Source organism: Benincasa hispida, chromosome 9 (genome assembly GCF_009727055.1).
Source record: "Benincasa hispida cultivar B227 chromosome 9, ASM972705v1, whole genome shotgun sequence".
Lineage (NCBI taxonomy): Eukaryota > Viridiplantae > Streptophyta > Magnoliopsida > Cucurbitales > Cucurbitaceae > Benincasa > Benincasa hispida.
The window spans coordinates 8,668,771-8,681,962 of record NC_052357.1 but is presented as its reverse complement, the minus strand read 5'-3'; the positions used below and the strand labels follow the sequence as shown (position 1 = coordinate 8,681,962).

General features: G+C 33.1%; 2 protein-coding genes and 1 long non-coding RNA gene across 3 annotated transcripts; 2 read left to right on the top strand and 1 right to left on the bottom strand.

Moving 5' to 3' along the window:
- Positions 1-1,161: 1,161 nt before the first annotated feature.
- LOC120086205 (LRR receptor-like serine/threonine-protein kinase IOS1) lies at positions 1,162-4,972 on the top strand (the record flags this gene model as incomplete). Its single annotated transcript, XM_039042743.1, has 11 exons — positions 1,162-1,742; positions 1,831-2,321; positions 2,487-2,619; positions 2,705-2,776; positions 2,859-2,930; positions 3,010-3,090; positions 3,238-3,610; positions 3,692-3,818; positions 3,916-3,978; positions 4,056-4,248; positions 4,341-4,972. Coding segments are annotated over 11 exons (2,601 nt in total), but the record flags the coding sequence as incomplete, so codon positions are not given.
- Positions 4,973-6,832: 1,860 nt separating this feature from the next.
- Positions 6,833-12,283, bottom strand: LOC120086208. The gene is made up of 3 exons (XR_005484163.1): positions 12,149-12,283; positions 11,412-11,632; positions 6,833-7,299 (listed from the first exon to the last, which is right to left on the bottom strand). It is a non-coding gene; the product is annotated as an uncharacterized LOC120086208 (long non-coding RNA).
- Positions 7,532-12,668, top strand: LOC120086204 (LRR receptor-like serine/threonine-protein kinase IOS1). Its single transcript, XM_039042742.1, has 12 exons — positions 7,532-7,855; positions 7,944-8,481; positions 8,598-9,073; positions 9,152-9,284; positions 9,370-9,441; positions 9,533-9,604; positions 9,683-9,763; positions 9,918-10,329; positions 10,423-10,549; positions 11,252-11,314; positions 11,401-11,590; positions 12,017-12,668. The coding sequence occupies exons 1-12, from the start codon at positions 7,759-7,761 to the stop codon at positions 12,435-12,437; spliced, it is 2,682 nt and encodes an 893-aa protein (XP_038898670.1). The 5' UTR covers positions 7,532-7,758; the 3' UTR covers positions 12,438-12,668.
- The last annotated feature ends 524 nt before the right edge of the window (positions 12,669-13,192 follow it).

Here is a 13,192-nt window from a genome sequence, read left to right as displayed (position 1 = left end):
AATTTTGTTTATTAAGACATTCATTTAGGACCACTTTAATATTTTACAACAACAACATTTACATAATAATATAATTAATTTGGATTTGAATCAATGTTTTTTAAGACAAATGATTTAGTGAGAAATAATATTGCAAATCAAATTTTAGCAACATATGTATAATAGAAACAATTTTATTATAGTTATTAGTTTTGCATATTGACTTGTGTATATTTATTAATGTAAATGTTTTATAATTATTTTTTTATATTTTAATGCATGTTATATATCTTTTATTTTACATAATTAAATTATATTTATACTATGATATGAGAGTGTTAGGAAAAAAAATATAAGATACAAGAAATAAGAAATGATTATCAAACAAATTTTTGTTTTTGTTTCTTTTTCTTTTTCTTTTCTTTTTTTTTTAAAGAAAATAGAAGCAAAAATACCAAACATATTTCTATTTCTAGTTCTTAAAAAAATAAGAAATAAGAAATAAGAAATAAGAAATAAAAACAAGCAATAGGATATAGGAATAAGAAACAGGAAACGTTATTAAAAAAGCCTAAAATTTGCTTTTTTTTTTTTTTTTTTTTTTTTTTTAAGGTTTTAACTATAAATTCAAGAGTTTAATTTAGACATTTAAAAACTACAATAGAGAAATGAAGAAAAACAAGCATGAATTTCAAAAACAAAAAACTTTAAAAAAAAAAAAACATCATTTGATAAAAAAATTCGATTTTTGTTTTTTGTTTTTGAAATTTATACTTGCTTTCTTTCCGTTTTTCTATTATGATTTTCACCAATCTTAAAGAAATAATTGAATTCCTAGTTAAATTCTAAAAACAATTTTTTTTTTTTTTTTTTTTTAAAAAACTACCTTATTAGTTTTCAAAAGTTGACTTGATTTTTTAAAACATTAGTAGATACTAGAAATTAGATTAAAAAAAAAAAGAAAAAAAAAAGAGTAATTGATAGGTGGAAATATTGTTTATAAACTTAATTTTTAAAAATAAAAAACAAAAAACAAGGTCCAATCTAAGGGGGGAAAAAAAAATTTTAACCGTTTGTTTTCGTTTTTGAAGTTTGAAGGAGAATCCCTGAGTCAAAGATATTGAGAGGAAATTAACAAAACTTTCGAAGAACAGAAATAGTTATCCAATGACCTAAATCATTTATATACATTTGGTTGATTCTAAGTCTTATATTTGCTTGTTGGTAGGTTTCATCAGCTTAGATTGTGGATTGCCAACAAACACAAGTTATATTGAATCAACAACAACCCTTCGCTTTACCTCAGATATTCCCTACATAAACAGTGGTGTAAGCAAAAGCCTATCCTCTAATTATCAAATTTTATTTCAACAACAATACCATCATGTTAGAAGCTTTCCACAAGGACGCAGGAATTGTTACACTATAGGCATTAAAAAAGACACTAAGTATTTGATGCGAGCAAGTTTCTTGTATGGAAACTACGACGGGCTTAGTAAACTGCCAACTTTCGATCTCTACTTCGGAGATAGTTTATGGACAACAGTGAAATTCATCGATGAAAGCATCGATATCACAACAGACATCATACATGTTACCTCAAACAATCAAGTACAAATTTGCCTTGTAAATACAGACAATGGGACTCCTTTCATCTCTTCATTGGAATTCAGACCTTTGTCCAGTGAGACTTACGTCTCAACAACCTCGTTGTTGCATTATAATCGATTAGATATGGGTACAACAACAAATAAAACATACAGGTTTGTAGCAAATAAAGGCCCAATTGTATACTTATTTTATTTTTGGTTCTCGACAAGATCGTCTATCCTAAAAGTTGATTTTCTTTAGGTTTCCAGATGATGCCTATGATCGTTTTTGGGTGCCTTTCAACTTTGGCCAGTGGGCAAGCATAAGTACCACACTTAAGATAGAATCTGATGATAACAATTATTTCCAGCTAGGGTCTGTTGTCATGGGAACAGCAGCAGTTCAAATAAATATAAATGAGTCCTTGCGGATCCAATGGGAGTCAGAAGATGAGACAACCCAATATCATGTATATATGCACTTTGCTGAGGTAGAAAATCTCCAACCCAATCAAACAAGAGGATTCAACATTACCTATAATGGCCAATATATGTATGGACCTTTTACTCCTCATCACTTGAGCACAACAACAATTCATACTACAAAACCAATACCATTGCAAAAGCAGCCAACCAAAACGCATCTATTCTCACTTGTTCCAGTTGAAAATTCAACACTTCCTCCTATCCTCAATGCTATGGAAACTTATTCTGTAATAGATCTTTCTGAACTAGCATCAAATCAAGGAGATGGTATATGCTTATCTTTTTCTTTTTCTTTGAGTTTTCCTTTCACATCTAGGACCAGTTTGGATTGACTTTCTAAGTATCTAAAATCGTTTTTTTTTTTTTAAGTTCAAAATCAGCTTGTTATTGATTTGGCTGGTTCTAATTCTTGTATAATATATGGATAACTAGTGGATGCAATAAGAAACATCAAGTCAACTTATGGAATAGTTAAAGATTGGGAAGGAGATCCATGCGTTCCAAGAGCATACCCTTGGGAGGGTATAGACTGTTCCAACGAAACTGCTCCGAGAATTGGATCTCTGTAAGCAACTCATGACAAATATAACTTTTTAACTTCTAAAATATGTTTACATAAAATGCTAAAATAAGTAACTCTCTCTTTTCAGGAATTTGTCATCAAGTGGATTGGCAGGGGAAATTTCTTCATATATATTCAATCTAGAAATTATACAAACTTTGTAAGTAACATGGTGTTAGATAGATTCAACCTCGACCTCAATTGGAACTATACTAGTCATTGACCGTACTTGATATTTGCAGGGACTTGTCGAATAATAACCTGACAGGAAATATCCCTGCTTTTCTTTCTACATTGAAAAAGCTTAAAGTCCTGTAAGTGATGAGCATAATCCAACTTGAGTTGTAGGAATTAGGATACACAATATTAATACATCGATCTCTCTATTTGCAGAAAGTTAAACAACAACACGCTCACAGGGACTGTTCCATCTGAACTCATTACGAAATCCGTTGATGGTTCACTATTGTTAAGGTTTATTTTCTGTGAAAGCCTCATGCTTTACATAGTTGTCTATCTTTACAAGTTTGATGCCTTCTTAAATTATAAACTTTTCGTTATACCTAGGCAAAAAAGTCACAATTCAAGTCTAACCTATTAATTTGTATCCTATTGACGTAGTGTTGAAGGGAATCCAAATCTAGATGCATGTCTATCAGATTCATGTGCAAAGAAGAAGAGTGAGAAAAATAGCGTGGTTATCCCAATAGTAGCATCAATTGGTGGGTTGGTAGCCATTGCTGCAATGGCAACTATCATCTTTTGGATTGTTAAATTAAAGAAGAACCGACAAAATGGAACTGGTGTTTTATTGGAGTCAAAAAGGAGACAGTTTACATATTCGGAAGTATTGAAGATGACAAATAATTTTGAGAGAATTCTGGGCGAAGGTGGTTTTGGAATGGTTTACTATGGCCTCATCGATAACGTTCAAGTGGCTGTAAAGTTACTTTCTCAAGCATCTGGGCAAGGCTATCAACAGTTTCAAGCAGAGGTATGTACACACCACTAAAATTTATTACTAAGTTAACTTCACCTGTATAATACACTATGATGTTGTTTTCTACATTTGTAGGTTACACTTCTTTTAAGAGTTCATCATAAAAACTTGACGAGTCTAGTGGGGTATTTGAACGAGGGAGACCACATTGGCCTCATTTATGAGTTCATGGCCAATGGAAACTTAGCAGAGCATCTTTCAGGTGATTAACTTCCAATTAGTTAACATTTTCAATTGATTAATCAATTTCAACTCAAAAGCTGACACTAAATTTTTCTCAACTTGTCAAATTCAAACAGAGAAGAGTTCGCGTGTCTTAAGTTGGCAAGATAGACTCCGAATAGCCATGGATGCAGCTCAAGGTAAATTAATTATTTCACATGAGCATTTCCACAAACAGCATATCGACATGAAAAAAAAATCTAATTATTCACAACAGGATTGGAGTACCTGCACGATGGTTGCAAACCGCCCATAATCCACAGAGATGTGAAAACAACAAACATCTTATTGACAGAGAATTTCCAAGCCAAACTTGCAGATTTTGGTTTGTCCAAAAGCTTCCCAACAGAGGGCAATAACACCTACATGTCCACCATTGTAGCTGGCACTATTGGTTACCTTGATCCAGAGTAAGAACCAAATTTAACAGATTTCCTTCCAAATTAAGGATTCTTGAGCAGATTCAAATGAAGATGAATAAATATCATTGCTCGTCTTTCAGGTACTATAAATCAAACAGGTTGACTGAGAAAAGTGATGTGTACAGCTTTGGGGTTGCTCTATTGGAGATAATCAGCTGCAAACCTGTAAGACCACTAACTGATACTGATGTTCATATCGTCAAATGGGTAAACTCCCTGGCAGCTAGAGGGGATATTAATGGCATAATTGACCGAAGATTGGATAGAAATTATGATGTGAACTCAGTTTGGAAGGCAGTGGAAGTAGCGATGAATTGTGTATCCGAGAAGCCTGCAAAAAGACCGACAATGAACCAAGTGGTGGCAGAACTGAAGAATTGCTTAGCCATAGAATTGGAACGGATTAGGGAGAATCAAGCTTTGAATTCGACAAACTCCATGAACACGATGTCCATTGTTATGGATTACAGTGTATCCCATCCATTGGCAAGATGAAATCCGCTGAATTTCAAATGGGCATTGCAGATTCATGGTCCTTCATCTCACTTTGTGTTTGGATTAAAAATTTATCTATAATTGTATTAAATTTGAATTGATGTTCATTCTTGTTTCAAATTTGGATATAAACTTTTGAGTGTAGTCTCCACCATGTGTTGTGAAATGTTGGTTCCTTGACAATAGTTTAATATAAATTCGAAATTTATTGGTTTTAGATTCTTAAAACGTTTTCTTCATAAATTTTGAGTGACATTTAATCAATGGGCTTTTAAATGTAATTATGAATGATGATTAGTTTATTTTTCTTTTAATTTGACTAACTAGAAGATAGACACAAAATTATTTAGATGATGTTCGACGTACAAAATGGAGTTGAGTTGATAATTATTATAAAAGGAGAGTAATTGGAGAAATTAACACAAATAACGAGGTGAGAAATACAAATTAACACAAATAACAATATAATAAACCTCTTTAATTATTAGTGAACCATGCAGTGGATGAGTTTTTTTTACCCCCAACTTGGAGGCCAAACACTCCCTTATTGATTAGTTAGTTGATTGACCAATTATATTGATTTTTTTTTTTTAAAAAAAAAAAGTTAGACCAAATGAGCTAACTATTTCTTCTCTTTATGTGAATTCAACATCTAGAGGAGCGGTGTTCATAGATTGGGTTGGGTTAAAAGACTTTTTAGACCCAACCTAATTGTTCGGATAGTAAATTTCTTCCACCCAAGATGAACCCAATCCAACCCAACTGGGTTGGTTCGGATTAATCGAGTCATTTACTTAAAATTTTGTTCTAAAAAGAAACAAAACATAAATATGTAAAAATCCAATTTAATTAAGATTAACAACTCAATTTCAATTTATATAGTGAAAAAAAATGCAAAGAAACTACTTTTAAGAGTTGTTGAAGAATAAATTATTAAAAAAATATTGGAATTAAATAAAACTAAAATCAATATATGTATAAATAATTGTGTTATAAGTAATAAAAAAAATATATTTTAAGTTAATAATAAATTCGGGTTGATTCGGATTGGTTTGGGTTATAGTGAACCCATGAACCAACCCAATCCATAAAATTTTCATTTATTTGAACCCAACCCAACCCAAATGAATTGATAACCCAACCTAAACCACACGGGTTGGGTTGGGTTGATTGATATTTTCGGGTCATCGGGTTTTTTGAACACCCCTAATCTAGAGATGTAGATACTAATATACTTCTTGACTAAGAGAACAAAATTTAATTAAACAGATTAAAAAAAAAAAAAAAGGAAAAACAAAGGTTACAAAGTCATAATAATGATTTGTGTAGAATTATTAAAATGCTTGCATTCTTTTTAGAAGAATTTGGTGCAACAAAAGACTTGAAAGAATACAATCATTTCATTATCATCCACATCAATTCAAGCATAAATTAGTAAATAAGGCAAGTAAATAGTTTGATCTTTCATCCCAAAATCTACGCTTGGAAGATTAGTCTCTTTAAGGGGTATTTGACCCCCAACTTGGGTTTGGTTGAGTGAGTAAAAAAACCCACTCACCGTTTGTTTCACCAATTATTAAAGAGACTTATTACCTCGTTGTTAACGTTAACTCACATTTCCTACCCCGTTATTCGCATCAACTCTCTCAATTACTCTCCTCCTATAATAATTACCAACTCAATTCAACTCAACTCTATGCGCCAACTGTCCCTAAAATATTTTCTAGTGGACATTGTGAGTCGGGCTAAAACTATAGTTCTCACCTTCACAACAATCCGACCAACCAATGCTGAATAATTTATGGCGAAAAGTCAAGTTCTAAGTCCTTTTATTCCACACGTAACAGTTAAGAAAATAACTAATGGGGCCATTGACTCCACAAAATCTACGGTTTCCAATGTGCCCAATTTTTGTAGTTTTTAGTATACTTGGGATGCTCAGACAAAAAGTCGTTCAAATGGAATGGCAGCACTCTTCTGCACCCAAAGTCTACCTTCAATTCCTACCCCAATTGAGGGGCTCAGTGGCAGCATGAAGTTTAAAATCAAATGAATAATATAATAGATAACCATGAAGTTTTATCTCAAAGTCAACTAACAATGAAAAGAGAAACTCAAAATAGTACCTCTACAGATGCCTCTCAAAATAGTACCTCTATAGATTCAACCAATCTTGGATCGTATCTTTTTTCTGGGATGGAACACTCCTATCCATTCGGGTTTCATTGGTTTTAATGTCATATTAAATCAATTTAGAGTTCCATTTCAAAACAACTAGTTGTGAGAATAATTGTGAGGTTTTTCTCCATAATACTCTTCCTGCAATTGTGGCCTACTGAAAGTTTTTGACAAATGAAAGATGATATATACTTACTTTATTCAAGGTTAAAGAATTTAATTGTTCCTAGCACGGCTTTATTTTTGCAGAGGCTAATTCGTAAATAGATGCAAATTATTCTCTGCCATAAAACTTGACTCAACTTGCATTCCCAGTCGGGCATTAAATTATTGGACTTGGTCTCTGTCTTTTTCCTTGAGATTTCCCTTCAAAACAAATATGTCAACGTCAATAGAATGAAGCCCTCCCTAATCTTTATTATTTAGCAGCTCATAATGAAGAAATTAAGCTTAATCTCTATATAATATGATTATCATGATATATTTAGTACAGAGTTCTCAAAAACTATTCCGCAAAACTAGGATTATAAACAGCCCAAAACTCATTAATTAACCAACGGGTTTTAGTTACAATGATTAAATTAATCGAATTCAACTAATGATTCGTTGTAGCTTATTCTGTACGTGGGCAACTTGCCTATGTAACGTGTTCTTACATGTCACAAAGACCAGCAGTGAATATTGACCAATCTGTGTTAAGAGAATCCCTGTAGTGTTGACTTCCTATTGTCATCAACATTTAACATAAATGCCTCAAAGTGCTCATTAAGTTGGCTACTTTCTCAATTCTCATCAATCAGTGCAGCAGAAAACAGATTCAAGAAGATGAAGATAATGGAATTGTCAGGGCTCTATTCCCTCTTTGGTTTTCTGCTATGTAGTCTAACTCTTCTACTTCTTGTTCAAGCCCAGGATCAGTCAGGTAAAAAAATCTTTCTTCCAGTGGTCTTCACATACAGAAGTTGCATAAAGAATAAAAGTTCAGATTGTTTTATTTACATGTTTCTCAGGATTCATTAGTTTAGACTGTGGAACACCAGAGAATACGAGTTACACCGAAACGACGACCAAGATCGACTATGTTTCTGATGCACCCTACATAAATAGTGGTGTAAGTGGAAGTGTAGCTTCAGTTTATGGAGACACCTACCAAAGGCAAATGAGGAAACTTAGAAGCTTCCCCCAAGGAATTAGAAATTGTTACAATGTAAGCCTTACAAAAGATACCAAATACTTGATTCGAGCAAGTTTCTTATATGGGAATTATGATAGCCTGAATTCTCTACCGAAGTTTGATCTCTATATCGGGAATAGCTTATGGGAGACAATAAACTTCACCAAAGTTGATATTGACGTTTTCAAAGATCTCATACATATTACCTCCTCAAACAAAGTTCACATCTGTCTGATCAATACAGGAAATGGGGTGCCATTTATCTCAGCCTTAGAATTTAGACCTTTACTCAACGTCACTTATCAAACAGCCTCGGGATCCTTATCATTGGATTATCGATTGGACGTCGGTTCAACCAACAATCAAACATACAGGTATTTGAGAACTAATTTTGCAAACAAATCAACTGTTAATAAATAGAGTATATACTTTAACAAGCCTCTAGTTAAACGCTGAGATAACATTTTGTTTGTGTTTACTCTCTCCTAAGGTTCCCTTTTGATGTTTATGATCGCATCTGGATACCATTTAACTTCAATGAGTGGACACAAGTGAGCACCAATCAAACTGTAGATGAAACCGGTCACAACAATCACCAACCGCCATCCGTTGTCATGCAAACTGCCTCTGCCCGAATAAATGCAAGCATGCCACTGGAAATTTGGTGGGATACAGAAGATTCATCTCAATATTATGTATTCATCCACGTTGCTGAAGTTGCAAAGCTTCAAGGAAACCAGAGTAGAGGATTCAATATCATGCACAATGGGGATCTTTTTTATGGACCTCTAATTCCAACTTATTTATCCACACTGACCATTTTTGGTCATAGACCATTGGCTGCAGCAGATAGACATACATTTTCTTTTGTTCCAATTGAGAATGCAACACTACCTCCAATCGTTAATGCTTTCGAGGTATATAAAGTGAAAGATATATCAGAGCTTGAGGCAGACAAAGGAGATGGTAGGCAAGATGCACTTTTAGAGCTTACTTTGTCAAAGGTTAACGAATTTTAATTGGATTACTTCTTTGGATAATCAGTGGATGCAATTACCAATATCAAGTCAACCTATGGGGTAAAGAAGGATTGGCAAGGAGATCCATGCGTGCCGATAGGATATCCCTGGAGTGGATTAAATTGTAGCAATGAAGCTGCACCAAGAATCATATCCTTGTAAGTGCAGACCTTTTATGAAGCTTCAGTTTGTCTTAAATGGATGAATCAAATGAATTCATGAGAAGGTGAATTTTGTGAACAGGAACTTATCAGCAAGTGGACTGAACGGTGAAGTATCTTCTTACATATCCAGTCTAACCATGTTGCAGACTTTGTAAGTGTCTCCTTTTATGATCAGATACGTAGATTAAATAATAAGCTGAATTTGGAAAATAATTACTAATCTACTGCATTTGTTTCTGTAGGGACTTGTCAAACAACAATTTGACAGGGCAAGTGCCTGATTTCCTGTCTAGTTTGTCACATCTCAAGACTCTGTAAGTTATTTGGAAAAATGAGTATGAAGCTCAACTTGAGCCAGAACAAAACTGAGTGATTGCTGTCCCTATTTGCAGGAACCTAGGTAACAACAAGCTCTCAGGTCCAATTCCGGCTGAGCTTTTGAAAAGATCCAATGATGGCTCACTATCATTAAGGTCAGTTTGATGAAGAGAAAAGAAGTGAAATTATAATTAGCTATCTTTGAGTTCTTATGCTTCATTTATTATGGCATTTTTCCTGGAAACTGAAAATTTTCCAAAGTCACAATCTATGTCAAACTTATCTAGCCATGAATGTTACGAATGACAGTGTGGGAGGTAACCAAAATCTCGAAGGATGTGCATCAGATCCATGTCCAAAGAATGAGGAGAAGAACAACATCATCATTCCAATTGTAGCATCGATTGGTGGATTCCTAGTTATCGTTGCAATTGCTGCAATAACCTTTTGGATCATTAAATCTCGAAAGAAACAACAAGGTAAAAATGTTGTCTCAGTGGTGGATACGTCAGAAACCAAAAGTCCGTTTGGTACTTCATTGGAGGTGAGAAGACGTCAATTTACATATTCTGAGGTGGTGAAAATGACCAACAATTTCAAAAAGGTTCTGGGAAAAGGAGGTTTTGGGGAGGTCTATTATGGTGTCATTGACGAAGTTGAAGTGGCAGTGAAGATGTTGTCTTTATCATCATCGCAAGGATATCAACAATTTCAAGCAGAGGCACGCTAACCTAAATCCATAATTTGAATTCTAGATTTACTAATTCGCTTACCAACTTTATATCAAACATAAACTGATAACTTCAAAATGCAGGTTACCCTTCTTATGAGAGTTCACCATAGAAACTTGACAAGCCTCGTTGGATATTTGAATGAAGGAAACCACCTTGGCCTCATTTACGAGTACATGGCCAATGGAGATTTGGCAGAACACCTTTCAGGTAAATCCAGTTTTATTGAGCTTCACAATACTACTTAGAAGATTAGTCTAAAATTTAACCCTTTTGTAAAGAACAGAGAGTTCCGGGTCTATTTGGTAGGGAATCGGAAAATAAGAGATTAAATGAAAACAAGGTTGTATTTCATGTTTTCAGATATGTGTTTGGTAGTAGATTTAAAAAATGAATTCTAATTTAAACAATTGTCTAAAATGTGATTGATATTATATTTATAAATCATAAAACTTGTTGTAATTACGCACTAAATATTAGTTGACAATAAACTATTATTAATTTATTTACGAACATGTTTTATGTTAAATTTTTTTGTATAATTATTGTTTTGTAATATTATATAATTTATAATACATTACATAATACATAATTTACTTTTTTAAAAAATGAATTGAGTTTATAACATGACATACTATACTTCTAAGAGTTTTTATCTTTATTTAATATAATTTTGCACTTTAATATTAAAAAATTCATAATTTGATTATAATGAAAACCTAAAAATGTTGTTTTCAGAATTTGCAATGTTAGATCAAAAAATCTGAAAATAGTTTTCAAAAACAGAATCCAAATTGTCCGCTAAACATATATTTGCTAAACTCAACAAATTTGAAAACATAAAACAAAATTCTGAATTCTCTACCAAACAAACCCTTAACTTTCTTTTGTTTTTTATCCACTTGTAAGCAGAGAGGAGCAAACGAATCATAAGCTGGGAAGATAGACTTCGAATAGCAGTGGATGCAGCTCAAGGTGAAAAAATTAGACCAATTAGATAATTCAATTAACCATCCCCAAACAAAGTAAAAGCTAACAATTTGATAATCTAAAAATTACAGGACTAGAGTACCTGCATTATGGTTGTAAGCCACCCATAGTCCACAGAGATGTGAAAACAACAAACATCTTGTTGACAGATAATTTCCAAGGCAAACTTGCAGATTTTGGTCTTTCCAAAAGCTTTCCCACAGATGGCAACACCCACATGTCCACGGTTGTTGCTGGCACTCCTGGTTATCTTGATCCAGAGTAAGCACTAGTTTCAACTAGCCATCAACTTGATTCCTTTACCTTGATTTCATTAAAAAGAAATGAAAGAATATACAAAGACATAATAACCAGAAAAAAGGACTCCAATCCAAAAGAATGAAGTCCAGCTAATAACTTCTACAACGAAACATTAAACCTAATAACCTCTCCAACTTCCGACCTTTCAGCTCCTCTAGAAAGCCTATGATTTCACTCAAGGTATGCCCTTTATGCCAAAAGCCAAAGAGACAAGTCTGCCAAAGAATTTCCCCCTACTCCCTGAAACCGAATTCTACAAAACCTCCTCCACTAAACCCCAGCACTCCCTGCCCCAACTCAATTCCTTTTCTTAATATGAAATTAAAACGAAACCCCAATCAACTGAAACAAAAGCTGATTAAACAGATTCATTGCCTTTTCTCTCAGGTACTACGTATCAAACAGGCTAACAGAGAAAAGCGATGTATACAGCTTTGGGATAGCTCTATTAGAGATAATCAGTTGCAAACCAGTTATATCAAGAACCGGAGATACACCGCATATAGCTAGATGGGTTACCTCTTTGCTGGCGCAAGGAGATATTCAGAGTATAGTGGACCCAAGATTAGAAGGGCAATATGAAACAAACTCTGTTTGGAAGACGGTGGAAGTGGCAATGGCTTGTGTAGCGGCAAATTCCAGTAGAAGGCCGACGATGAGCGACGTTGTGGCGGAACTCAAAGATTGCCTAGCTACGGAAATGAGTCGAAAGCTTGAGAATCGTTCGCTTGATTCAGCAAATTCCATTCAAATGAGGTCCATCTCTGTAGGAGTCGGTGCTTCCGAAACAAGTCCCACGGCGAGGTAAATATCGAATCATCGATCTCGAAAATATGGATCTTGGGTCTTCTTCATCTTCTCGTGGAATCTATTTCTCGAAGGAGATTTGTGTTGTATTCTCTTTGTTATCAAACATCTTTGTCAACTTTTTTCTTCTTTCTTTTTTAACGAACAAAACTTGAGAGTTGTTTTCTTTGGTTTCTACTACTTCGTATAGATTTGGTCAATGCATCTTACATTTTGAATGAGTTTCAGGTGATGTTTATTCTTTTTACTAAATTGGAGACCATGGTTTACTTTTAATTTATATTAATAAGTTTCATTACGTACTAAATTATAAGTTTAGTGAAGAAGACATCAACTTTAAACTCATGTCAATTTAGTCCATAAATTTTTATTAATATTGAATATATCTCTAAATTTTAATAATAGATTCTGATTTTGATATTTTTATAAGTTAATTGATTTATTAGATATAAATTAGAATCTTATATTTAAGAGAACCTAAATTTTTTATTTTGTTTTTAATATCCATAAATTTAAAAATAAAATTAAAAATTTGAGACTAAATCAATACATAAATAACTAAAAATGGCCTAATATAATGTTTATTTAAAATTTTTAGTGTAGATATAGAAGATCAATTGTGAAAATATAGAAATAGAGTAAATTAAAGCAAAGACAAAATTGAGTTTGATGGTTGTTATATATATATATATAGAAATAGAGTAAATTAAAGCAAAGACAAAATTGAGTTTGATGGTTGTTATATATATATATATA